The sequence below is a fragment of the Calidris pugnax genome, unplaced genomic scaffold (genome assembly GCF_001431845.1).
Source record: "Calidris pugnax isolate Ruff unplaced genomic scaffold, ASM143184v1 scaffold28, whole genome shotgun sequence".
NCBI lineage: Eukaryota > Metazoa > Chordata > Aves > Charadriiformes > Scolopacidae > Calidris > Calidris pugnax.
Genome location: NW_015090842.1, coordinates 851162 through 878105, shown reverse-complemented (window position 1 = coordinate 878105; position 26944 = coordinate 851162). Strand labels below are relative to the sequence as shown.

Here is a 26944-nt window from a genome sequence, read left to right as displayed (position 1 = left end):
CTGTTTTGTGTGTCCCTGTCCCCAGAGCTGGCGAGGGGCAGCCCCGCTGCAGGGAGGAGGCTTCGTCCATCGAGCCGGGGAGCGAACCGGAGGGTCGGCAGGTAGGATTTCAGAGAGAGACAGGACTTCAAAACCCCCGCTAAAAACTTTTTAAAATCCATTTCCTTGGCAGACGAAGATGGCAGGGGCTGCCCTTGGCTCACCCGGCCCCACAGCTGTGGGAGGCTGTGTGTTAACAGCCCAAATCCTGTAAACAGGGCAGAGAATGTTTAAATATTGTAGAGGTTTAAGTGTAACTCGGGTGAGGTTGAGCTCGGGTGGATGGAGGTGGGCTCCTGAGGGGGGTGTGTGTGGGTGTGTGGGGGTGTGGGGGTGTGTGTGTGTGTGTAGGTTTGTGCAGGAGGGTGCCTGCCCCAAACTCAGCGACTCCTGGAACGTGGGCAGATGTAAAGGCCAGTTAGTGAATCTGGCTCCCTGCACGTGACTTCTTCTGAAGGTAAGATGCAGACCAGAGTGAAACCAGTAAGTGTCTCTGCGTCAAATCAGAGCTACTCTCCTGTAAATCTCCGAAGAGAATGTGCCAAAAAGTAAATGAGTATCAGCTGTGCTTCTCCTGCGGACGGGGAGACACACACACAATATTAAATAGAGGATTTGTGCTCGGATTTAATACACTGTCTGCCAGCGTTCCGAGCACACCGAGACACCGACTCCAGATTTTGTTGGAAGGTTTTCCAAGTGGAAACATGATCCTTTCACTTACTGCATTTCATTTAAATCTTGCAGAATACAAACAAATACCGGCTTAATTATGAAGATTCAGCATTCAACATATACAAGATCACAGAACCTTCTCTCAGGTAAGCTCATGTGTCTCACCAGAACCTGTTGCGAGGAGCTGAGAAAACAGCATCAGGCTTAAGAAAAGGCTATACCTGTGTGTAATTACAAGCGGGCATTAAATTAAGAGCTACTGTACTTTTTTGGCTGCCACTACCTACTATTCTTTGGTTTATATGCACAGTTCTTGACACTAAATAGTCAATGAAAGTATTTTCCAAAGATCTAAGGAATTTATAAATATTGCAATTGTGCTACTAACAGATTCCGCGGGGCACAGGGAGACAGGAGTGATGGATCTCAGCAAACAGGGGGGAGACTTAGCACGTCACTCTTTGGGATTCTTTGGAAATAATTCTGCTCCTCCAGCCGCTGCCCCTCTAACCCCTCTCCCTCCAGTCTCTGCAGTTACTTCACTGAGCTTCCCACTTCTGACTTCATCTTGTTTTCCCAAAAATTGCCGGGGAGGGGAAGGGCAGCGCCAACGCGCTGACCAGAGTCCACCAGAGCCAGTGATAATTAGCTGCTGATTTCATCAGCCTTTGGTCTCAGAAACGCAGCATTTTCCAGAAAGTGTTTGAAAACACTTTCTATTAATTATATAGTAAAATGATGTAATTTAGTAAAATGATGTAATTTAATAGTATTATTTACACTGTAGACTTTGACAGAATTTTTTTTTCACAACACGAACTTGTGAAGAGGCTCTTTGATTCTCTCTGAATTTTGCCTGAATTCAAAGCACATTCAAATAATAACAACAATAATTAGCATTCAGCTTTTACTACAGGCACAGGTTTCCTACCAGCTCCCCACTTGGGATAAACCAGAGCCAAGTGTGAAGCCATGTGGGCACCCACTGCTTTGGGCAGCTGCTGGTCGTGCTGAGCCCACCGGGGGCTCGCAGGGATGCTCTACTGTTATAAGGTTATATAGTATACACTTTGGGCAGCTGCTGGTCGTGCTGAGCCCATCAGGGGCTCGCAGGGATGCTCTACTGTTATCATAAGGCTATATAATATATATACTATATAAATATATATGTATAAATAGCCATATAGATATGGTTATTCTAATTTCTGGCATGCTTCTAACCGTATGGCCTGGACAGCATAACCAAGACACGAAGATACACCCCTACATAGTATATAAATATATATATTTATAAATAACCATATAGAATATGGTTATTCTAATTTCTGGCATGCATCTAACCGTATGGCCTGGACAGCATAACTGAGACACAAAGATACATCCCCATCCACATCCCCAAAATTAACCACAAGGGTTGGACTCTTAAAGCTCGACTAAATAAACTACTTGGGAGTCCTGAACCCAAAATCGCTGGGTTTTGAGTGATTTCAGACAAAAGCATCTATTAGCACAGGGGGCACCGGGGAAGGCTGCCCTGCGGAGGGAGGTGTCGGTGCCAAACACAGGTTGTTCTAACAACTCCATCCACCTCCATCCCCCTCCTGGTGGCTCCAGGTCTCCCAAAATGCTCCCAGCTGGGCGTGTGGGGACGGAGGGTGCCCCAGCCTGCTGTGTAATAGTGACAGAGGTGAGGCCAGGCTGTAGGTTCTTGCCCTCTTATGCCTCCCCCCCAGCCCATCTGGCCAGTCCCCCCCACAGGCCAGCTCTCCCCTGGGGTTTGCCCATGGGGAAGCTCATCAGGACCACGAAGGTGTTTCCCACAGCCTGGTTTGTGTCTGCAGCCACAGCCCATCTGCAGGGACAGCACCTTTGGATACACTCCCTCCCTAAATGGTCGGTTCCAGTTCCCATAACACAGCTGTTTTTGCAGCACATTGTGCAGGAGCACACCTAACAACCAAGAGCTGTGTTTTGCCCTTGTTAATTAAGGCCCAAGTTAACAGCATCATCAACACGGCTCCTTCTCCACAGCCCAAGGACAGCTCCGACACCGCGGCTTTGGCCGCCGCGATCCCTTGTGAAATGGCATTTCTTGCCCAAAAGGCTGCTGCCTGAACACAAGCCACAGATTTATTTCCGCTGCCATCCACCTATCTGTCCAGTTATCTTCTTTTGTTTCATATGTTTAATTTTAAACCTAATGTCAAAACTCTGAGCATAAAATGAAATACATTTTGTTTAAAATACTCTGGGCAATTTTTATAGAACATCCTTTTGAAAAAAAAAAAAAGTGCAGAGATCAATTTTTTTAAGTCCATCCCGCAGGCACCATCATTTAATTATGAGTGAGACATAAATTATGCATTTACACATTGTTGCATTTTCTATAAAATGGTGTGGAGATTTTTTTTTGTAGTTTTTGGAACTCTCTCTTTCTTCCTGGGGGCACTTTGGAGGAAAAAAAAAACCTGCTGCAGGCTATACATTGATGAAAAAATTAGCATTTATCAGTATAACACCATTATGAGACCAGCATGGCACTAACATACACAAAATCTAAATCTATTTTTCTGCTTAGACTTAGGAAAACCTGAAAGGCTGTGATCTCACCAGGCAGAAAATGTCTCCTTGCAGTATAAGCACTGAAGGTAATTGGGCAGAAGCAAATAATTTGCATATAATTGAACCAGAAATAATAAAAAAAAAACGAAAACCAAAACGCCCCAGCAAATAGATGAGCCAGCAGCAGTGAAAGGCCATTACCTGCACGGAGTTCAACCGGCAGTATCCGTTCAAGGGAAACCTGATGACGTGGGTCGGGTCCTGGTTCCAGCCGGCGTTCACAGAGTTGCACATGACGTCCCCGGTCTCCGGGAAGATCTCCTCTATCAAAGCCTTCTCCCCGCTCAGCGCGATTCTCTCCCCCAGATCTGGAGTCACTCTTACCACCAAGCAGTCACAAGGCTGGAAATGTTTCCTTTGTTCTTTCTCTTGTTTCCATCGCTCCAGTTCCTTAATCATTGGCTGCAGCTGGTAATACTTTGCTTCTTCATATAAAAGATTAAAGTCCTGGGAAAAGAAAAAAAAAGAGAGAGGGAGAGAGAGAAACTAGAAATGCTTATAATTCTCTTTTAAAAACTAGTATTGTTCCTGTTTGACCTACTTAGGCTTCTGTACTGTCAGCAAGAGCGCAAAGGCAACAGGTATCCACATACTTTGTCCTGGTCTTACACCTACACTCAAAACCACGCCGGGTTGAATCTCTTTGCGCTGACCATGAGGTTCCCACTGCACTGAATTACTCTTTCATTTATTATCCCACAAGCTCAACGCCAGAAGGCTTTACTTTTGGATTAAGAAATCAAAATAACTGGTTGCAATAAGCGAAGCCTGCTGATGTAAGAGGAGAGAGATGTCCCGAGCCCTAATCTCCACTCTTGGCCTCAGACACTGGCTCCTGATCTCGCAGCGGGAGATGCTGGGCTTTGCTGTCACCTCTCACACATGGTACAAGACGGAGATGTCAGTTCAGCTTCGCCTCTCGCCCGTCTCTGCTGACTGTGAAATTCAGCTGCAGCAGCTCAGCTGCTCCCCACGTTCCATCATTATTCATGGATTTAAAGTGCACTTTGGAGCCTGGTAAATTATAGGGAGGTAGTGACCGTCCCGCTGGCGGGGGGCTCACACGCGTGCTCCAACAACTTAAAAAAGAAACAGTTCTTCCCAGCCATCAGTCCATCATCTCACTTGAGCTTTGGGCAACTGAAATTCCCAGTTTGAGCCAATTCCCAGCTCATGGATTGAGATGTCTTCTGCGCATCCTCATGAAGAACTTCTCATCACATTTCCAACAGATCTTCCCACCTTGGCTAAAATGCATGAGAGTATGTTGAGGCCAAGGGTGTCAGCAGCCCCCAGACCCGAGGAGGCACCACTGCTCCCCAGGACCAAGCCAAGAGAGGAGAAAGCACCCAGGGATGCTTTGCTTACACCAGTCCCACCACCTCCTTTGGCCTCCTGGAAGGAAGAGGAGCAAGGAGAGCATGGCATCAGCTCCTCTTGCCAGAGCCCTGCTGTTTGTGTTCCTGGCTCTTACACCTCTTTACAGGTGGAGATGCCCCAGTGCAGGTACATGACTTTGGTGGAGTGTGCGGTGGGTCAACACCCGGACAGAAAGGCCAGTTCTCCACCACCGCAGTGAAATGAGATGAAAAATCATGAGAGTGGAATGACTGGGATCACTTAGGCTGGAAAGAAGGGCAGGGCAAGAAGTAATCAAGAAACAGGCCCCAAAATTACATGAGAAATAAATAACGGCAGTGCTGCTGCGCCAGGACTGGGGGGAGAGGGGGATCAGAGGGCAGTGAGTGTGCAGCACAAAAATGTGCGACTCTTCATAGCGGCTCAGAATTAACCTGTAAAATCTGCTGCTGCGGGATATTATTGAGCCAAATCAGTTAGCTGTGCTCTCGTTTGGCACCGCTGGTAGCAGAGAGGTGCTCCTTCACCCCAGGGCTGCCTGCAGCCCCGAGGTGCATGAATATTCACAGTGACACCGGCAAGGTTATCGCTTACAAAAGGGACATCCGATCCTTTACATCCCTTTGATGTCTGTGAAGGCTGGGACAATATGCGCACCACTAAAGGAGGAAAAAAGGACCAGAAAGAGAGAAAAGGGTGATAAGAGCAAGTGAGAAGAAAGGAGAAGCAAATAATTTGCATATAATTGAACCAGAAATAATAAAAAAAAAACGAAAACCAAAACGCCCCAGCAAATAGATGAGCCAGCAGCAGTGAAAGGCCATTACCTGCACGGAGTTCAACCGGCAGTATCCGTTCAAGGGAAACCTGATGACGTGGGTCGGGTCCTGGTTCCAGCCGGCGTTCACGGAGTTGCACATGACGTCCCCGGTCTCCGGGAAGATCTCCTCTATCAAAGCCTTCTCCCCGCTCAGCGCGATTCTCTCCCCCAGATCTGGAGTCACTCTTACCACCAAGCAGTCACAAGGCTGGAAATGTTTCCTTTGTTCTTTCTCTTGTTTCCATCGCTCCAGTTCCTTAATCATTGGCTGCAGCTGGTAATACTTTGCTTCTTCATATAAAAGATTAAAGTCCTGGGAAAAGAAAAAAAAAGAGAGAGGGAGAGAGAGAAACTAGAAATGCTTATAATTCTCTTTTAAAAACTAGTATTGTTCCTGTTTGACCTACTTAGGCTTCTGTACTGTCAGCAAGAGCGCAAAGGCAACAGGTATCCACATACTTTGTCCTGGTCTTACACCTACACTCAAAACCACGCCGGGTTGAATCTCTTTGCGCTGACCATGAGGTTCCCACTGCACTGAATTACTCTTTCATTTATTATCCCACAAGCTCAACGCCAGAAGGCTTTACTTTTGGATTAAGAAATCAAAATAACTGGTTGCAATAAGCGAAGCCTGCTGATGTAAGAGGAGAGAGATGTCCCGAGCCCTAATCTCCACTCTTGGCCTCAGACACTGGCTCCTGATCTCGCAGCGGGAGATGCTGGGCTTTGCTGTCACCTCTCACACATGGTACGAGACGGAGATGTCAGTTCAGCTTCGCCTCTCGCCCGTCTCTGCTGACTGTGAAATTCAGCTGCAGCAGCTCAGCTGCTCCCCACGTTCCATCATTATTCATGGATTTAAAGTGCACTTTGGAGCCTGGTAAATTATAGGGAGGTAGTGACCGTCCCGCTGGCGGGGGGCTCACACGCGTGCTCCAACAACTTAAAAAAGAAACAGTTCTTCCCAGCCATCAGTCCATCATCTCTCTTGAGCTTTGGGCAACTGAAATTCCCAGTTTGAGCCAATTCCCAGCTCATGGATTGAGATGTCTTCTGCGCATCCTCATGAAGAACTTCTCATCACATTTCCAACAGATCTTCCCACCTTGGCTAAAATGCATGAGAGTATGTTGAGGCCAAGGGTGTCAGCAGCCCCCAGACCCGAGGAGGCACCACTGCTCCCCAAGACCAAGCCAAGAGAGGAGGAAGCACCCAGGGATGCCTTGCTTACACCAGTTCCACCACCTCGTTCGGCCTCCTGGAAGGAAAAGGAGCAAGGAGAGCATGGCATCAGCTCCTCTTGCCAGAGCCCTGCTGTTTGTGTTCCTGGCTCTTACACCTCTTTACAGGTGGAGATGCCCCAGGGACGTGACTTTGGTGGAGTGTGTGGTGGGTCAACACCCGGACAGAAAGGCCAGTTCTCCACCACCACAGTGAAATGAGATGAAAAATCATGAGAGTGGAATGACTGGGATCACTTAGGCTGGAAAGAAGGGCAGGGCAAGAAGTAATCAAGAAACAGGCCCCAAAATTACATGAGAAATAAATAACGGCAGTGCTGCTGCGCCAGGACTGGGGGGAGAGGGGGATCAGAGGGCAGTGAGTGTGCAGCACAAAAATGTGCGACTCTTCATAGCGGCTCAGAATTAACCTGTAAAATCTGCTGCTGCAGGATATTATTGAGCCAAATCAGTTAGCTGTGCTCTCGTTTGGCACCGCTGGTAGCAGAGAGGTGCTCCTTCACCCCAGGGCTGCCTGCAGCCCCGAGGTGCATGAATATTCACAGTGACACCGGCAAGGTTATCGCTTACAAAAGGGACATCCGATCCTTTACATCCCTTTGATGTCTGTGAAGGCTGGGACAATATGCGCACCACTAAAGGAGGAAAAAAGGACCAGAAAGAGAGAAAAGGGTGATAAGAGCAAGTGAGAAGAAAGGAGGGCAACAAACAGGCTCACTGGAAGGAAATAGATGCAAACAGGAAAATTAAAGAAGCCTCGTCCCTGGATGAAAGGTATTTCCCCCCCTCCCCAAAATCAGCGCCCAGCTGAATGATTACTGCTGCTCCCTGCCCACCAGTGAAGCTCCTGGTTACTGAGCATGGGACTGGTTTAAACCTGGGGGGATTAGTGGCCTAAATGAGAAAACAACCCGTCCCAAACTTTCTGAAATCTTCCTCCTGTGGTACACCGGAGCAAGACAGGGTACCGCTTAACTGCGGTTATCAGAGGGGTGTGTGGGGATATCAAATGTTCACTGGGCACCTACTGCTCCCATCTATCTCTCTTTAGAGCAAAGGAAACTGTGCAATGCCTAGGAAAGCTGTAGTGTAACGCTGTGGAGTGAACAGGAGCATCCAGCGCCTACCAAAGTGATGGGAAGTCTCCTGCTGTTTTCAATAGGTCCTGAAAAACCAGTTTTAGAATATCTGTGTTCCTGGTCACTGCAAAATAACCTATTATTTGTGAGGTCAATCAATTGAGTATGTGCTAAGAAAACTCAACAGTAAAACCCAGAAGAGAGGGCAGAGCCATATAAAGCCCAGTGCTTCATCCTGAAGGCGGGGAGGAGCAGAGCTCCTGAGGCTGGGTGCAAAGCCCACCACAGTCCTGAGAGCCTCCTCGGCTCCTTTTGCTGGGCTTTGGACTTGGCTGACAGGGTCCTGAATCAGGGCAGTTCACAGCCCAGCACCCCCAGGCCAAAAGAGTAATGCCTTAGAGGGAACACCACCAGGATGGCACCACTGATAGCACTCTGATATCATCTTGTGGTGAGAAAACCAGTTTCAGAGGGAACAGCTCTCCCACCGCAGTGGGAGGCACCCAGTCCTAAGCCTGGGTTAAGCCAAGGTGCCTGGACCATTTTTAAAGTAAGACTCTCATCTCCATGCCAGTTCCACACCGGGGCTGAGCCTGAATATGCTGGGCAGGGTTTAGCAGCTGGGGGAAGGGGTTTGTAAGAGAAGCTGGGGATCTGAGATGTTCTGGTGCAAAGAGGCAACGTGTTTGTGCGGCGTGAGGGAGCCTGGGCACTGCCTGCCACCAGGCAGAGGTGATAAAGGGAGGTTTTTACACTGTAATAATTAGAGGGGAGAAAGAAGTGTCTTCTGCTAGGAACGGCAAGAGGGAATTCACAGCTGTCCACCGGTGACAGTGCTGGGAAGAGACACCTTCCCTGACTACAGGCTGCCCCAGAGCAGCCACCTCCAGCCCAGCCTGGCTCCTCCAAGGAGAACCTGGCACTTCCACAGGGGCTGGGCCACCACCACAGAATGTGACAGTGTATTTAGGGAGGGAAGAGACCCTTGTGAAACCAGGAAGAAAGAATAAATGGCTCATGGCATGGGAGTCCAGTTCTCCCAGGGTCGCTGAATGGCTGGGTGGTGAATGTGATGGACTTGACACACCATGAAATACACAATCTTCTCGTTCAGGTTTTATACACCGTTCCAAGTGAAGCTGTGACCCCCCTGGAAGTGACGCCCAGCTCTGGACTGTCTACACAGGATGCTCAGGATGCCCAGGTAACACTGACAGAGGTATTTCCACCCTTGCACTGTTGATGTAAAATCCTACCCCGATGATTTGCAAAAATTTAACATGAAATGTCAAGTAGAAGAATTTGACTCAGAAGGGCCAGTAAAGCCCTGCTAAATACTGGCACAGACAGCCCCCAGACACCCTCAAACCGTGCCTCCTGTGAACCTGATGCTGGTCTCCCAGTACTACAAGGGTCCTCTGTTGTTCTACCTAATGCTGACTCCTGAACAGGCTAAAACAGCTCTTTCTGCCCAATTTTTATTTGTTATTGTTTACATGTCATCCTGACTCAAGGTTTCTTTTGTATTTTAGTGCTGTGAAGATCTGACACCTGGCTGCGAGAGACAGTCGCTCACTTCTAGGACAACCAATCCTGACTCAAGGTTTCTTTTGTATTTTAGCGCTGTGAAGATCTGACACCTGGCTGCAAGAGACAGTCACTCACTTCTAGGACAACCGGGCTCTTTGCTAAGGTCAGTACGAAAGCACTTGAAATTAGATGCACTCATTTTAAAACGATGTTAATAAATTAGCGTGCCAGCCCTGTGGTTTTGGTGCGGGGGTGACCTCTAGAATGGATATAAAACTCATGATGTCCTGTGCGTTTGTGCTCCTCCCCTCCTTGAGCCAGAGTAATAACACACATGTTGGCCATGTCTATTTTTGTTTGAAGAGCTCTAAGCAGGGAGTGGGTCCCAAAGAAGCAGGTACGATGGGTCTGGGTTTTGCATGAAGTTATGCACGGCCAGGCTGCTCGCCATGGGCTGGCAGCGGAGGAGAACCCAGCCAAACAGTAATTTCTCAGCATACTTCATGTGGCTTCAAATCCCCCAAACCCAGGAAAATTATGTGAACTATTAGAGTGTTGCTTTCAGCAGGGAGACCTGTCAGTTACCGAACGCTTTCAAGTTCTGGCTTATTAGGAGTTGGAAGCGTAATTAATATTCACTGTAAACACACCAGTCAGACTTGATAATACAGAATCACTAGCCTAGGAACACATACCCCACTTTCTCTGCGTTTCGGTGTTAACTTAGTCTGAAAACAACACTTAAATAGCAAACACAATAACGCTGGTGCGGTACTAACATTCCAAACTTTCCAAAATAACCATCTGAGCAGCAATTCAAGTTGAAAAGCAACTTGGCTAAACCTTGAGGCTAATAAACTGCTTGATTAAATTAAGGGGTAAAACCTAATAAATATTCAAAACACTTGATAATGCTTTGTTTGACATAAAGAACATTTAATGCAAGTCTCACTGGAAAACCTGTCAGGTTTTATACCTTAAATAGAGTTTTGCATTTAGAAACACTGAGTGATTCCATTTGCTGCCTTTGATTATTGTCTTCTGTCACTTTAATCATGCTGGTAAAATTACACGATTTCTGTGAAGTCAAATCCGTTTACAATGCAGTTTTAATATAGCTTTGCAGCGCATTCTTCTATGCATTTTTATTTAGTTACTCCCTACCTAGCAATACTTTGCTTTGTTCTCGAGCCCTCATTAGCCTGGGGTTTGCTCTAAAGCTCTCCCAGGGAGGAACTAAATAAAAGACAGTTAACCCTATGCAAAGAGAAGGTCTGGAACAACGGACTGTGCCCGGGCACAGCGCCGGCTCTCCCGCGTCTCTCCCAGCCCTGCCAGCGGCTCGCTGCGCAGACAAGTCCTTGGCATCCACCGGCGCTCTCACCTCCAGGCTCTTACCAAATCCTGCTGGTTTTGTTCCACAGCACCTCTGAAAGCTGGATGAGGGTCAAGGCCACCATCGGCTCAAACTACATCTCTTCTGCCCTCGCTTCTCACGCCGCCTTGGCCCACCAGATTGTCCAAAATTCTGCCTCTACAGCATCGCTCTGGCATTTGGCCTCTACCGCTTCTCCGTCCACCCCCCTTGACTTGATCCATCATCTCACAGCCCACAGAACTGGTCTGGGCTTTAGCTTCATGAGGAAAAACTTCTTTCCTGTGAGGGTGGCAGAGCCCTGGAACAGGCTGCCCAGAGAGGGTGTGGAGTCTCCTTCTCTGGAGATATTCCAACCTGGCAGGATGCATTCCTGGGTGACCTCTCTGGGTGACCCTGCTCTGGCAGGAGGTTGGACTGGGTGATCTTCAGAGGTCCCTTCCAACCCTGACCATTCTGAGTGATTCGGTGATTCACTCCTATCTGTGCATTTTCTCTCATTTCTCAGTAAAAAGCTTTTCTCACATCCAGCCTTAGTGCTCTGGTCTCACCCTGCTTCACGGCACCCCGACCTGCAGGCCAGCCTTCCCGATCTGCCCACCGCTCTCCCCACAAAGACTGGTGCTCAGGACACCCCTTCTGGGCCCATGAATGCCAAAACTTCTCCCTGCCTTAGGACTAGACATGTGCTCTGCTGCACAGCATCGTGTCTGCTCAGCATCAACTCCAGACCCCAATGACCTCAGTGCCACCAGCACCCTCACGGCCAGCGCTGCCACCCAACAACAGGGACGAAGCTCTTCAAGAACATTCACTCGCCCTAGAGCAGCGTCCAAGCAACACACCCAACTTCAGAGTCAACTCATAGCTGTCACAGGTTTGTGTTATAGAAAGAATTTGCTTTTTTGGTTTGTTTTACTGGCCCTGTGAAGCACCTCAGCAGTTAGGTCGACTGCAGTAGCATTTCAATCTTAGCTTTCAAGATCCAAGGTGACCACGTTGAATGTCTGGGCTCCAGCCCCCTGCCCTCGCACACGGACCCACCTGAAGCCACGGCGCGTTTTTTTAGTGCACCATTACTTTTTGACTGAACGTTTCTTCCAGAAACATCAGTCTGGAGCCTTGATTGAGGGTGACTGATCTCAAAAGGACATCTGCACCAGGGGGTACCGCAGTGCAGAGCAAACCACGGCAGCATCATCTGCTTTTCACCCACGGGGACCCTCCTTTGAGCAGGCTGTTACCCACCCGCCCTTCAGTCCATGGCTTGGGCTTCTGCTGGGAACTGAAGCTTTGGTCTTGCTGCCCGGGCTGCTGGGGACTGGGAGCTCTGCCTGGCCCGGGGACATGGGGAGATGCTTGCAGAAAGTCCCACCTGCCCCATCCCACTGACCTCTCCCCTGGGATCTACACCCCTCACACGGTCAGAAAGTTGTATAACTGAAAGATCAAAAAGCACCCCAGTGTGTGGGAAGAAAAATGAACCCGGGGAGATTAAAAGGGTGGTCAGGGAGTGGGTTTGCAAAATATATTTTAAGAGAAGGTTTACAGGTCCCTCGTTTGTCGGGGCTGAAGACAGCTTTAGGACAGAGACGGGCTGCAGACACTGTCCTGCTGCGAGAGAGGGCAGGGGTTTGGGGGGAGGGAGGATTCGGTGCTGTCACACCGCGGTCCCACGGGCCGGGCTGTGAGTTGACTGTTTTGTGTGTCCCTGTCCCCAGAGCTGGCGAGGGGCAGCCCCGCTGCAGGGAGGAGGCTTCGTCCATCGAGCCGGGGAGCGAACCGGAGGGTCGGCAGGTAGGATTTCAGAGAGAGACAGGACTTCAAAACCCCCGCTAAAAACTTTTTAAAATCCATTTCCTTGGCAGACGAAGATGGCAGGGGCTGCCCTTGGCTCACCCGGCCCCACAGCTGTGGGAGGCTGTGTGTTAACAGCCCAAATCCTGTAAACAGGGCAGAGAATGTTTAAATATTGTAGAGGTTTAAGTGTAACTCGGGTGAGGTTGAGCTCGGGTGGATGGAGGTGGGCTCCTGAGGGGGGTGTGTGTGGGTGTGTGGGGGTGTGGGGGTGTGTGTGTGTGTGTAGGTTTGTGCAGGAGGGTGCCTGCCCCAAACTCAGCGACTCCTGGAACGTGGGCAGATGTAAAGGCCAGTTAGTGAATCTGGCTCCCTGCACGTGACTTCTTCTGAAGGTAAGATGCAGACCAGAGTGAAACCAGTAAGTGTCTCTGCGTCAAATCAGAGCTACTCTCCTGTAAATCTCCGAAGAGAATGTGCCAAAAAGTAAATGAGTATCAGCTGTGCTTCTCCTGCGGACGGGGAGACACACACACAATATTAAATAGAGGATTTGTGCTCGGATTTAATACACTGTCTGCCAGCGTTCCGAGCACACCGAGACACCGACTCCAGATTTTGTTGGAAGGTTTTCCAAGTGGAAACATGATACTTTCACTTACTGCATTTCATTTAAATCTTGCAGAATACAAACAAATACCGGCTTAATTATGAAGATTCAGCATTCAACATATACAAGATCACAGAACCTTCTCTCAGGTAAGCTCATGTGTCTCACCAGAACCTGTTGCGAGGAGCTGAGAAAACAGCATCAGGCTTAAGAAAAGGCTATACCTGTATGTAATTACAAGCAGGCATTAAATTAAGAGCTACTGTACTTTTTTGGCTGCCACTACCTACTATTCTTTGGTTTATATGCACAGTTCTTGACACAAAATAGTCAATGAAAGTATTTTCCAAAGATCTAAGGAATTTATAAATATTGCAATTGTGCTACTAACAGATTCCGCGGGGCACAGGGAGACAGGAGTGATGGATCTCAGCAAACAGGGGGGAGACTTACCACCTCACTCTTTGGGATTCTTTGGAAATAATTCTGCTCCTCCAGCCGCTGCCCCTCTAACCCCTCTCCCCCCAGTCTCTGCAGTTACTTCACTGAGCTTCCCACTTCTGACTTCATCTTGTTTTCCCAAAAATTGCCGGGGAGGGGAAGGGCAGCGCCAACGCGCTGACCAGAGTCCACCAGAGCCAGTGATAATTAGCTGCTGATTTCATCAGCCTTTGGTCTCAGAAATGCAGCATTTTCCAGAAAGTGTTTGAAAACACTTTCTATTAATTATATAGTAAAATGATGTAATTTAGTAAAATGATGTAATTTAATAGTATTATTTACACTGTAGACTTTGACAGAATTTTTTTTTCACAACACGAACTTGTGAAGAGGCTCTTTGATTCTCTCTGAATTTTGCCTGAATTCAAAGCACATTCAAATAATAACAACAATAATTAGCATTCAGCTTTTACTACAGGCACAGGTTTCCTACCAGCTCCCCACTTGGGATAAACCAGAGCCAAGTGTGAAGCCATGTGGGCACCCACTGCTTTGGGCAGCTGCTGGTCGTGCTGAGCCCATCAGGGGCTCGCAGGGATGCTCTACTGTTATCATAAGGCTATATAATATATATACTATATAAATATATATGTATAAATAGCCATATAGATATGGTTATTCTAATTTCTGGCATGCTTCTAACCGTATGGCCTGGACAGCATAACCAAGACACGAAGATACACCCCCATCCCCAAAATTAACCACAAGGGTTGGACTCTTAAAGCTCGACTAAATAAACTACTTGGGAGTCCTGAACCCAAAATCGCTGGGTTTTGAGTGATTTCAGACAAAAGCATCTATTAGCACAGGGGGCACCGGGGAAGGCTGCCCTGCGGAGGGAGGTGTCGGTGCCAAACACAGGTTGTTCTAACAACTCCATCCACCTCCATCCCCCTCCTGGTGGCTCCAGGTCTCCCAAAATGCTCCCAGCTGGGCGTGTGGGGACGGAGGGTGCCCCAGCCTGCTGTGTAATAGTGACAGAGGTGAGGCCAGGCTGTAGGTTCTTGCCCTCTTATGCCTCCCCCCCAGCCCATCTGGCCAGTCCCCCCCACAGGCCAGCTCTCCCCTGGGGTTTGCCCATGGGGAAGCTCATCAGGACCACGAAGGTGTTTCCCACAGCCTGGTTTGTGTCTGCAGCCACAGCCCATCTGCAGGGACAGCACCTTTGGATACACTCCCTCCCTAAATGGTCGGTTCCAGTTCCCATAACACAGCTGTTTTTGCAGCACATTGTGCAGGAGCACACCTAACAACCAAGAGCTGTGTTTTGCCCTTGTTAATTAAGGCCCAAGTTAACAGCATCATCAACACGGCTCCTTCTCCACAGCCCAAGGACAGCTCCGACACCGCGGCTTTGGCCGCCGCGATCCCTTGTGAAATGGCATTTCTTGCCCAAAAGGCTGCTGCCTGAACACAAGCCACAGATTTATTTCCGCTGCCATCCACCTATCTGTCCAGTTATCTTCTTTTGTTTCATATGTTTAATTTTAAACCTAATGTCAAAACTCTGAGCATAAAATGAAATACATTTTGTTTAAAATACTCTGGGCAATTTTTATAGAACATCCTTTTGAAAAAAAAAAAAAGTGCAGAGATCAATTTTTTTAAGTCCATCCCGCAGGCACCATCATTTAATTATGAGTGAGACATAAATTATGCATTTACACATTGTTGCATTTTCTATAAAATGGTGTGGAGATTTTTTTTTGTAGTTTTTGGAACTCTCTCTTTCTTCCCGGGGGCACTTTGGAGGAAAAAAAAACCTGCTGCAGGCTATACATTGATGAAAAAATTAGCATTTATCAGTATAACACCATTATGAGACCAGCATGGCACTAACATACACAAAATCTAAATCTATTTTTCTGCTTAGACTTAGGAAAACCTGAAAGGCTGTGATCTCACCAGGCAGAAAATGTCTCCTTGCAGTATAAGCACTGAAGGTAATTGGGCAGAAGCAAATAATTTGCATATAATTGAACCAGAAATAATAAAAAAAAAACGAAAACCAAAACGCCCCAGCAAATAGATGAGCCAGCAGCAGTGAAAGGCCATTACCTGCACGGAGTTCAACCGGCAGTATCCGTTCAAGGGAAACCTGATGACGTGGGTCGGGTCCTGGTTCCAGCCGGCGTTCACGGAGTTGCACATGACGTCCCCGGTCTCCGGGAAGATCTCCTCTATCAAAGCCTTCTCCCCGCTCAGCGCGATTCTCTCCCCCAGATCTGGAGTCACTCTTACCACCAAGCAGTCACAAGGCTGGAAATGTTTCCTTTGTTCTTTCTCTTGTTTCCATCGCTCCAGTTCCTTAATCATTGGCTGCAGCTGGTAATACTTTGCTTCTTCATATAAAAGATTAAAGTCCTGGGAAAAGAAAAAAAAAGAGAGAGGGAGAGAGAGAAACTAGAAATGCTTATAATTCTCTTTTAAAAACTAGTATTGTTCCTGTTTGACCTACTTAGGCTTCTGTACTGTCAGCAAGAGCGCAAAGGCAACAGGTATCCACATACTTTGTCCTGGTCTTACACCTACACTCAAAACCACGCCGGGTTGAATCTCTTTGCGCTGACCATGAGGTTCCCACTGCACTGAATTACTCTTTCATTTATTATCCCACAAGCTCAACGCCAGAAGGCTTTACTTTTGGATTAAGAAATCAAAATAACTGGTTGCAATAAGCGAAGCCTGCTGATGTAAGAGGAGAGAGATGTCCCGAGCCCTAATCTCCACTCTTGGCCTCAGACACTGGCTCCTGATCTCGCAGCGGGAGATGCTGGGCTTTGCTGTCACCTCTCACACATGGTACGAGACGGAGATGTCAGTTCAGCTTCGCCTCTCGCCCGTCTCTGCTGACTGTGAAATTCAGCTGCAGCAGCTCAGCTGCTCCCCACGTTCCATCATTATTCATGGATTTAAAGTGCACTTTGGAGCCTGGTAAATTATAGGGAGGTAGTGACCGTCCCGCTGGCGGGGGGCTCACACGCGTGCTCCAACAACTTAAAAAAGAAACAGTTCTTCCCAGCCATCAGTCCATCATCTCTCTTGAGCTTTGGGCAACTGAAATTCCCAGTTTGAGCCAATTCCCAGCTCATGGATTGAGATGTCTTCTGCGCATCCTCATGAAGAACTTCTCATCACATTTCCAACAGATCTTCCCACCTTGGCTAAAATGCATGAGAGTATGTTGAGGCCAAGGGTGTCAGCAGCCCCCAGACCCGAGGAGGCACCACTGCTCCCCAAGACCAAGCCAAGAGAGGAGGAAGCACCCAGGGATGCCTTGCTTACACCAGTTCCACCACCTCGTTCGGCCTCCTGGAAGGAAAAGGAGCAAGGAGAGCATGGCATCAGCTCCTCTTGCCAGAGACCTGCTGTTTGTGTTCCTGGCTCTTACACCTCTTTACAGGTGGAGATGCCCCAGGGACGTGACTTTGGTGGAGTGTGTGGTGGGTCAACACCCGGACAGAAAGGCCAGTTCTCCACCACCACAGTGAAATGAGATGAAAAATCATGAGAGTGGAATGACTGGGATCACTTAGGCTGGAAAGAAGGGCAGGGCAAGAAGTAATCAAGAAACAGGCCCCAAAATTACATGAGAAATAAATAACGGCAGTGCTGCTGCGCCAGGACTGGGGGGAGAGGGGGATCAGAGGGCAGTGAGTGTGCAGCACAAAAATGTGCGACTCTTCATAGCGGCTCAGAATTAACCTGTAAAATCTGCTGCTGCAGGATATTATTGAGCCAAATCAGTTAGCTGTGCTCTCGTTTGGCACCGCTGGTAGCAGAGAGGTGCTCCTTCACCCCAGGGCTGCCTGCAGCCCCGAGGTGCATGAATATTCACAGTGACACCGGCAAGGTTATCGCTTACAAAAGGGACATCCGATCCTTTACATCCCTTTGATGTCTGTGAAGGCTGGGACAATATGCGCACCACTAAAGGAGGAAAAAAGGACCAGAAAGAGAGAAAAGGGTGATAAGAGCAAGTGAGAAGAAAGGAGGGCAACAAACAGGCTCACTGGAAGGAAATAGATGCAAACAGGAAAATTAAAGAAGCCTCGTCCCTGGATGAAAGGTATTTCCCCCCCTCCCCAAAATCAGCGCCCAGCTGAATGATTACTGCTGCTCCCTGCCCACCAGTGAAGCTCCTGGTTACTGAGCATGGGACTGGTTTAAACCTGGGGGGATTAGTGGCCTAAATGAGAAAACAACCCGTCCCAAACTTTCTGAAATCTTCCTCCTGTGGTACACCGGAGCAAGACAGGGTACCGCTTAACTGCGGTTATCAGAGGGGTGTGTGGGGATATCAAATGTTCACTGGGCACCTACTGCTCCCATCTATCTCTCTTTAGAGCAAAGGAAACTGTGCAATGCCTAGGAAAGCTGTAGTGTAACGCTGTGGAGTGAACAGGAGCATCCAGCGCCTACCAAAGTGATGGGAAGTCTCCTGCTGTTTTCAATAGGTCCTGAAAAACCAGTTTTAGAATATCTGTGTTCCTGGTCACTGCAAAATAACCTATTATTTGTGAGGTCAATCAATTGAGTATGTGCTAAGAAAACTCAACAGTAAAACCCAGAAGAGAGGGCAGAGCCATATAAAGCCCAGTGCTTCATCCTGAAGGCGGGGAGGAGCAGAGCTCCTGAGGCTGGGTGCAAAGCCCACCACAGTCCTGAGAGCCTCCTCGGCTCCTTTTGCTGGGCTTTGGACTTGGCTGACAGGGTCCTGAATCAGGGCAGTTCACAGCCCAGCACCCCCAGGCCAAAAGAGTAATGCCTTAGAGGGAACACCACCAGGATGGCACCACTGATAGCACTCTGATATCATCTTGTGGTGAGAAAACCAGTTTCAGAGGGAACAGCTCTCCCACCGCAGTGGGAGGCACCCAGTCCTAAGCCTGGGTTAAGCCAAGGTGCCTGGACCATTTTTAAAGTAAGACTCTCATCTCCATGCCAGTTCCACACCGGGGCTGAGCCTGAATATGCTGGGCAGGGTTTAGCAGCTGGGGGAAGGGGTTTGTAAGAGAAGCTGGGGATCTGAGATGTTCTGGTGCAAAGAGGCAACGTGTTTGTGCGGCGTGAGGGAGCCTGGGCACTGCCTGCCACCAGGCAGAGGTGATAAAGGGAGGTTTTTACACTGTAATAATTAGAGGGGAGAAAGAAGTGTCTTCTGCTAGGAACGGCAAGAGGGAATTCACAGCTGTCCACCGGTGACAGTGCTGGGAAGAGACACCTTCCCTGACTACAGGCTGCCCCAGAGCAGCCACCTCCAGCCCAGCCTGGCTCCTCCAAGGAGAACCTGGCACTTCCACAGGGGCTGGGCCACCACCACAGAATGTGACAGTGTATTTAGGGAGGGAAGAGACCCTTGTGAAACCAGGAAGAAAGAATAAATGGCTCATGGCATGGGAGTCCAGTTCTCCCAGGGTCGCTGAATGGCTGGGTGGTGAATGTGATGGACTTGACACACCATGAAATACACAATCTTCTCGTTCAGGTTTTATACACCGTTCCAAGTGAAGCTGTGACCCCCCTGGAAGTGACGCCCAGCTCTGGACTGTCTACACAGGATGCTCAGGATGCCCAGGTAACACTGACAGAGGTATTTCCACCCTTGCACTGTTGATGTAAAATCCTACCCCGATGATTTGCAAAAATTTAACATGAAATGTCAAGTAGAAGAATTTGACTCAGAAGGGCCAGTAAAGCCCTGCTAAATACTGGCACAGACAGCCCCCAGACACCCTCAAACCGTGCCTCCTGTGAACCTGATGCTGGTCTCCCAGTACTACAAGGGTCCTCTGTTGTTCTACCTAATGCTGACTCCTGAACAGGCTAAAACAGCTCTTTCTGCCCAATTTTTATTTGTTATTGTTTACATGTCATCCTGACTCAAGGTTTCTTTTGTATTTTAGTGCTGTGAAGATCTGACACCTGGCTGCGAGAGACAGTCGCTCACTTCTAGGACAACCAGGCTCTTTGCTAAGGTCAGTACGAAAGCACTTGAAATTAGATGCACTCATTTTAAAACGATGTTAATAAATTAGCGTGCCAGCCCTGTGGTTTTGGTGCGGGGGTGACCTCTAGAATGGATATAAAACTCATGATGTCCTGTGCGTTTGTGCTCCTCCCCTCCTTGAGCCAGAGTAATAACACACATGTTGGCCATGTCTATTTTTGTTTGAAGAGCTCTAAGCAGGGAGTGGGTCCCAAAGAAGCAGGTACGATGGGTCTGGGTTTTGCATGAAGTTATGCACGGCCAGGCTGCTCGCCATGGGCTGGCAGCGGAGGAGAACCCAGCCAAACAGTAATTTCTCAGCATACTTCATGTGGCTTCAAATCCCCCAAACCCAGGAAAATTATGTGAACTATTAGAGTGTTGCTTTCAGCAGGGAGACCTGTCAGTTACCGAACGCTTTCAAGTTCTGGCTTATTAGGAGTTGGAAGCGTAATTAATATTCACTGTAAACACACCAGTCAGACTTGATAATACAGAATCACTAGCCTAGGAACACATACCCCACTTTCTCTGCGTTTCGGTGTTAACTTAGTCTGAAAACAACACTTAAATAGCAAACACAATAACGCTGGTGCGGTACTAACATTCCAAACTTTCCAAAATAACCATCTGAGCAGCAATTCAAGTTGAAAAGCAACTTGGCTAAACCTTGAGGCTAATAAACTGCTTGATTAAATTAAGGGGTAAAACCTAATAAATATTCAAAACACTTGATAATGCTTTGTTTGACATAAAGAACATTTAATGCAAGTCTCACTGGAAAACCTGTCAGGTTTTATACCTTAAATAGAGTTTTGCATTTAGAAACACTGAGTGATTCCATTTGCTGCCTTTGATTATTGTCTTCTGTCACTTTAATCATGCTGGTAAAATTACACGATTTCTGTGAAGTCAAATCCGTTTACAATGCAGTTTTAATATAGCTTTGCAGCGCATTCTTCTATGCATTTTTATTTAGTTACTCCCTACCTAGCAATACTTTGCTTTGTTCTCGAGCCCTCATTAGCCTGGGGTTTGCTCTAAAGCTCTCCCAGGGAGGAACTAAATAAAAGACAGTTAACCCTATGCAAAGAGAAGGTCTGGAACAACGGACTGTGCCCGGGCACAGCGCCGGCTCTCCCGCGTCTCTCCCAGCCCTGCCAGCGGCTCGCTGCGCAGACAAGTCCTTGGCATCCACCGGCGCTCTCACCTCCAGGCTCTTACCAAATCCTGCTGGTTTTGTTCCACAGCACCTCTGAAAGCTGGATGAGGGTCAAGGCCACCATCGGCTCAAACTACATCTCTTCTGCCCTCGCTTCTCACGCCGCCTTGGCCCACCAGATTGTCCAAAATTCTGCCTCTACAGCATCGCTCTGGCATTTGGCCTCTACCGCTTCTCCGTCCACCCCCCTTGACTTGATCCATCATCTCACAGCCCACAGAACTGGTCTGGGCTTTAGCTTCATGAGGAAAAACTTCTTTCCTGTGAGGGTGGCAGAGCCCTGGAACAGGCTGCCCAGAGAGGGTGTGGAGTCTCCTTCTCTGGAGATATTCCAACCTGGCAGGATGCAGTGTGGAGTCTCCTTCTCTGGAGACTCTCAAACCTGGCAGGATGCGTTCCTGGGTGACCTCTCTGGGTGACCCTGCTCTGGCAGGAGGTTGGACTGGGTGATCTCCAGAGGTCCCTTCCAACCCTGCCCATTCTGAGTGATTCGGTGATTCACTCCTATCTGTGCATTTTCTCTCATTTCTCAGTAAAAAGCTTTTCTCACATCCAGCCTTAGTGCTCTGGTCTCACCCTGCTTCACGGCACCCCGACCTGCAGGCCAGCCTTCCCGATCTGCCCACCGCTCTCCCCACAAAGACTGGTGCTCAGGACACCCCTTCTGGGCCCATGAATGCCAAAACTTCTCCCTGCCTTAGGACTAGACATGTGCTCTGCTGCACAGCATCGTGTCTGCTCAGCATCAACTCCAGACACTCCCATGCCGAGGTAAAATACGATTATACTCGTAACTTAGTCAAGAACGGCCGAGGAGCGGTTTGCAACACCAGGAGAGCTGTCCTGCAAAGCTAAAGCCACCACAGCAACAAATCTGGACTGACTCAGCACTGACCAGCCAAATTATCTGGCCTGCCTAGTCCACCAGGCACAGTGACATCCCACAGCACGGTGTGGGAACCTTCCTCCCCACGCTCCACGTCCTCTAACTCTGAGCACATCCCCCCTTCCATCCCCATCTTATTCATCATTTCATCTCGGAGTTAGTGCTTTTGTTGAATCTTGTCATCTACAGTTTGGACACTTTTGTCTTCTAATTTTCATACACAGGGATGACAATGTTGCAAGTTTCGTAAGTGCGAAGCCAAATAAACAAGGCGAGGAGGAGAGCGTTTAAACAATCGGGGTTTGCAAAGCAGCAACCAGCGCCATGAGTTCATAGAAAACATGTACTGCTCCTTAAAAAGCCCTCAGTAAATTCCATCTCCCGAGAATATTTTGACATTCCTAAATTGTGTAAAAGATTACTTCCTGAAATTAAGGTATCTGCATCCATTTTATCTAAAACAAATCCCCATGGGCTTGTTTAAGGGTGTTCCTTTTTTATACCAGCCAGAAAAGGATTTATACCATTTCAGTCCTCTAAGTAACAAATTTAAAACATTTCTTTCAGATTCTGAGCATTAAACCCTGGTAAGTGCTAAATGCTGATGTTACTTCTTAATTGTTGTTATACCCTGATAAAAAAGCTAAAAATGTGAGAAAATACAATTAGTTTAGAAAAACTGATTTAGCCGTAAGCTTCATCGTTTAACTTTTTATGGTATCCATGACAACCATTGGTCCATTTATTAAATAATAGCATCCCTGGTGCAATACACAAGTACTAAAAACCCTAACAATAAACAGCAATGTTTAGTTAAGTGTGTTTAGGCCACGCACACAAACCAACCCGCGCCAAAACAAATGACGGAAGGGGAGGGAAAAATGGATTGCAGACTATAGCTTTCCTTACCTTAAAGTCATCTGGGAGCAGTAGCTTAGATGTCCTTAGGAAGCTTAATATATATCTGAAAATTTCACCATCTCGATCAATGAAATAGTGTTGTTTTAAACTGTCCAAGACAATGGGCTCTGTGCCATTAAACAGACGACTTATTCTGAAAAAAAAAAAGAAAAGAAAAAGAAATGGGCAAAAAGAAACAAAACCTCATTACACCCAGAACATCCAGCCAATTTGGGTGCATCACTTCGATGTGCATAAGGTAACGCAGTATCTTCATCTGGTGGCAAACAGGTACTGGAAGGTAGATGGTTTGGACACGTGTGTGCACCGGCACGTTCATGCACACACAGGGACAGAATCAGACCCACAACCCGACAAGGGACATGCCTATGAAACCCTCACCCTGCAGCTGGAAGAGTAATTTTGGTGAGAGTACGCGTCATCGGCTCCGTTACACATCCCCGTGCCCCTGGTCCTGCACGGAGAACCCAACGGTTACTCGGAGGTGGGTTCCTGACCATGACCTTCTCCTCCAGCATGGCTGTCATCCTGATCAAACACCACCGAAGCCTTTCCGTGCTGGAGGAGAGTCTGCCCACACGTCGAGATGAGCTGTACGGACCTGTCAGTGCTGGGCAAGTGGCAAACCAAGGCTGAATTCTTGGCAAACCAGCAACCAACGGCCCGTGGAGCATCTGCAGCGCTGCCTGTGGGACCGCAGTCCCACCACCAGCAGTCCTGGGGATCAGTCTGGCAGAAGCAAGCAACGTGGCAAATCTTCCAAGAGCCAAGAAAAGGAAGTGAGACCTACGAGACCAGGCTATCAGCAGGTTACCAGGCCAAAATGCCGCCTCAGCTCCACCACTCTCAGCTTTCTCCATGTCCTGAGGAGCACGCTCTGCAGAAAGCCAAGCAGGCATCTGCCCGGCTGCTGCTCCTCCCGCCTCTCCCCGCCGAACGCCTGGCTTCTCTCACAACGCTTTGTCTCCCCATGAGAAATAACCCAGCTGAATATATGTTCTTGAAAGGAAAATCGCAGGAGACAGACAGCGACGACCTATTAAGTAATTGAGTCCATCTCTCTGACAGCGCAGCATTGTTCCCAACTGCGGAGTGGCTCGTGTTTCAAAGCCGGGTCTTAAATAACCCTGCCAGGGAGGGCTCCTCCATTTCCCAGAGAGACTGCCCCGCGGCCTGCGGGATGGCACTGCCCGGCCATCCCTTCCGCCCCGCGCTGCCTTTCCCCGCTGTCCCTGGCCAGCACCAGGGCAGGGCTTTCCCCTGCCCCACAGCCAAGGAGCTCACCAAAGGCCCTGCCGGGGAGCGCCGAGGCCTCCCTGCCTCCAGCCTCCCTGCCTCCAGCCTCCCCGGCCTGGCCCAGGCCCTCCGGCCCGGCAGCACAGGCGAGAGGCCACAGCCTGGCCAGGGATGGTGGTGGGACAGGGCAGGATTGACCCCAGCTGTGTCCCACACCGCTCACCTGCCAGGTTCTTCTCTCCACAGCTGCACCTGATCTCCTGGCTTGCTAATTTAGTTGCAGATTTAATTAACGTGCCGTTTATTTCTAAATTAACGGCGGAGATATTAAATAAAACTGGACTTCGCAAGCCCCCGCGGAGTCCAGCTGAAAAGCTTTCTGCCCTCTTAAGCAAGCCCCAGGTTCTCCTGCCTGCTCCCGTGCCCATGCACTCAGCTTGTAGAGTGACTTACCAGAATAACCAAATGCTCCCCTGAACCCTAATTATAATCAGTTTACTGTTTTTCTTCAACCTCTAGCTTTTCATCGGTATCAGAAAACACCATCCAGTTCATGCAGCAACATTTAATTTATATAATCCCAAGGTTCGGTAAGCCTCCAGTAATTCATTATTTCCTTTTTTGTTTATTTTAGGGCTATTTGCCTGAGACAGTTAAATATATTGCTTTGTGCCGTGTTAAATTTTATTCCAGGAACCAGACAGTTAATTTACTTCCTTAGACATGCACAGGAGCCAGTGTGCTGTGCTGGGTTAGACCCAAAGGAGAGGACAACACCGACCAAGCAGCTAAGTGCGGTGCATTTACCGAGTAAATCTGTGTGGCTGCTGGAAGTTTTGGGATCTCACCCCAAAAGGAGCTGGGCTGTGGCATAAACCTCCTCCTCTTTGCTGCCCTTTCCCTGTGAAGCCTGAAAATGGAGGTGAAGGCAGCTGCGGGGCTTTACCGTGCGCAGGGGGGAAAGTTTGCCAACAGTGCCAGGGCACAGGGAAGAGAGAGGGTACAAGGTTTTAATGGGCTGCTCTTTAACGTAGTGAAGCATTTTTTTGGTAATGAAAACAAAACATGAATTTTGAGGCCTTTGTGGAGTGCCCTGAGCTGTATTTCTTCACCAGCAAAATTACTGCTGGGGAAAGAAACTTGCAGAGTGTTGAAAGACTTAACTGCCACCCCAAAAACAGAGTGATGAATAGTTTAAGGATTTATTTGACGTTTTAGGGGGCTGCGATGTTCCAAGAACCAACTTCCCTGCAGCCTGCTGTAATGCTGGGTGCGGAAAGTCCTCCTGCTTCTCCCCGCTAAAACCCCTACCTGTAGGAAGTCCATCCGAAAAGCAACGCTGTGAGAGCACAAAGAGAACTCAGGCGGCAGCTTCCAAAGGAAAATGCACCTGATGGGGTGACTCGTCATGTGTTAAGCCATGGAAAAGAGCAGGGTGACTGGGGGCAGCTCCACGAACCCCACCGGGATGGGATTTGCTCTGTGGAGGGGTCTTGGGTGGCCAGAATGAAGAAGCATGGAAGAAAATGCACACAGGCTGTCAGAGAGGCGGCAAGTCAGCGAGTGCAAGGGGATGGGAATGGTTTTACACTGTGTGAACTTGATGTTCCACCAGAAATGGGGTACTGGTCGGGCTGGTGGCCTCAGGGAGCTGCTCCCTCCAGCGCCCTGCCGTGTGGTGAGAGTTAAAGCCGTGGGGAGTCAGTGCAGGCTCAGATTGGGCAGCTGTCACCCCAAAGTGGTGGGTTTTATGATGGTGGACAAGCTGGGTGATGGTGTTTTCAGGAGGCACTCGCTTATGGTGGGGGGGAATGGTGCTTCCAGTGATGTTTGTGAGGAAGTGGAAGGTTCCAGAAAACAGAGCCGAGGTAAAAAAGCCACACTTGGATCCCACAGCGATGGGTGAGTCTGAGCAATGAACGCTTCTTCAGCATCCCCACCTTCTGCAAGAGGTGCTGCACTTCCTAATTTAAAAACACTCCTAAAATTTCCGTTCAGGGCTTAATTTCCAGGCAGGGAGCAGACCGGGCATGGATCAGTCCAGGGAGCTGCAAGGATGGCAACCTTGCCTTTCCATTGCCACCAGGTTCCACTACGCTCACACCACCTTCCCAGCACGGCTCTTCCCAGCCCTCCAGGTCTCCTCCTCCCCTGCTCCTGCCCTCCTGGCAATGGCCCTGCTCCCGGCCACCACCATGTTGTGTCCCTGCGGAGCAGAGGCCACCACGGGGATGGTGTCCAGCCTCCAGCTGAGCGGGTCTCACCGGCACCTCCAGCCCCAGCTGGATGCTCTTCCCTGCTTCTCCCAACACCCAGAGCACAACCTGTTGATCCTATTTTCTACAATTTCTTTGTGCTTCTGTTGTTTCTGCTGAAGGCTTTTACATTTTCAATAATGTTTCGCCAAAATGCCAAGGGGCGAGTTTCTAGCTTTGTACCGATTTTACTATGATATTAAGATCTCCTTTTATTAGATTAAAAACAAACAACACAGCCAGCCAACCCACAAGGACAGGGGCGCCAGTAAATTCTTTTCTTAGCTTCTTGGGCAGGGAGGAAGCTGTGTACAAGGACCTACAGACGGCTGCTGGTACCCACACCCCTCCACCAGAACTTCCAAGCAGTTTTTCTACCCGTTGGGCGGGCGTTCAACGGCACTTTGGGACAGTTTTTGGGGTGGTGGCGGGGGTTGCTTTCTGGTTTAAGGCCAGTTTAGCCATTTTCAAGACAGCTCTCTATTTCAACAGGAAACTGAAGGTCTTTCGTAATCACCCTGGTTCCAGAGGCTCCAGAGGAGCACCAGCAGAGCCCTCCACTCCCAAGTCCCACCACTGGGGAGGCTGCTGGGGTCCCGTCCCCACCCCGACATCCACCCAGACAGCCCAGCAACACCGCGTAAGTAAAACTCTCTATCACAACATTGCACTAAAAGTATTAATTTAAGTAATTACATGATTAATATTTAACCGTTCAGTGGTATTTTTTTGTCATTCATAATTTAGTTGTTTACAGTTATTAAAAATTGATTCTGTAGACACT

The 26944-nt window shown here is 48.7% G+C and overlaps 1 protein-coding gene and 1 long non-coding RNA gene across 3 annotated transcripts in view; one reads left to right on the top strand and one right to left on the bottom strand.

Moving 5' to 3' along the window:
• The window catches only part of KCTD15 (potassium channel tetramerization domain containing 15), a 50138-nt gene that overhangs the window by 5757 nt on the left and 17437 nt on the right, over positions 1 to 26944 (bottom strand). Inside the window, exons 2-3 of one of the 2 annotated variants that reach the window (XM_014942421.1) lie at positions 22658 to 22802; positions 15710 to 16015 (exon numbers count right to left, since the gene is read on the bottom strand). In XM_014942421.1, coding sequence (XP_014797907.1) covers positions 15710 to 16015; positions 22658 to 22802 — 451 coding nt within the window. Of the gene's footprint in view, positions 1 to 15369; positions 16016 to 22657; positions 22803 to 26944 lie in introns of those variants that run through there. The other variant, XM_014942419.1, reaches the window with a different exon arrangement.
• Positions 8512 to 23483, top strand: LOC106888300. Its single transcript, XR_001412085.1, has 4 exons — positions 8512 to 9042; positions 9460 to 9531; positions 22940 to 23074; positions 23185 to 23483. It is a non-coding gene; the product is annotated as an uncharacterized LOC106888300 (long non-coding RNA).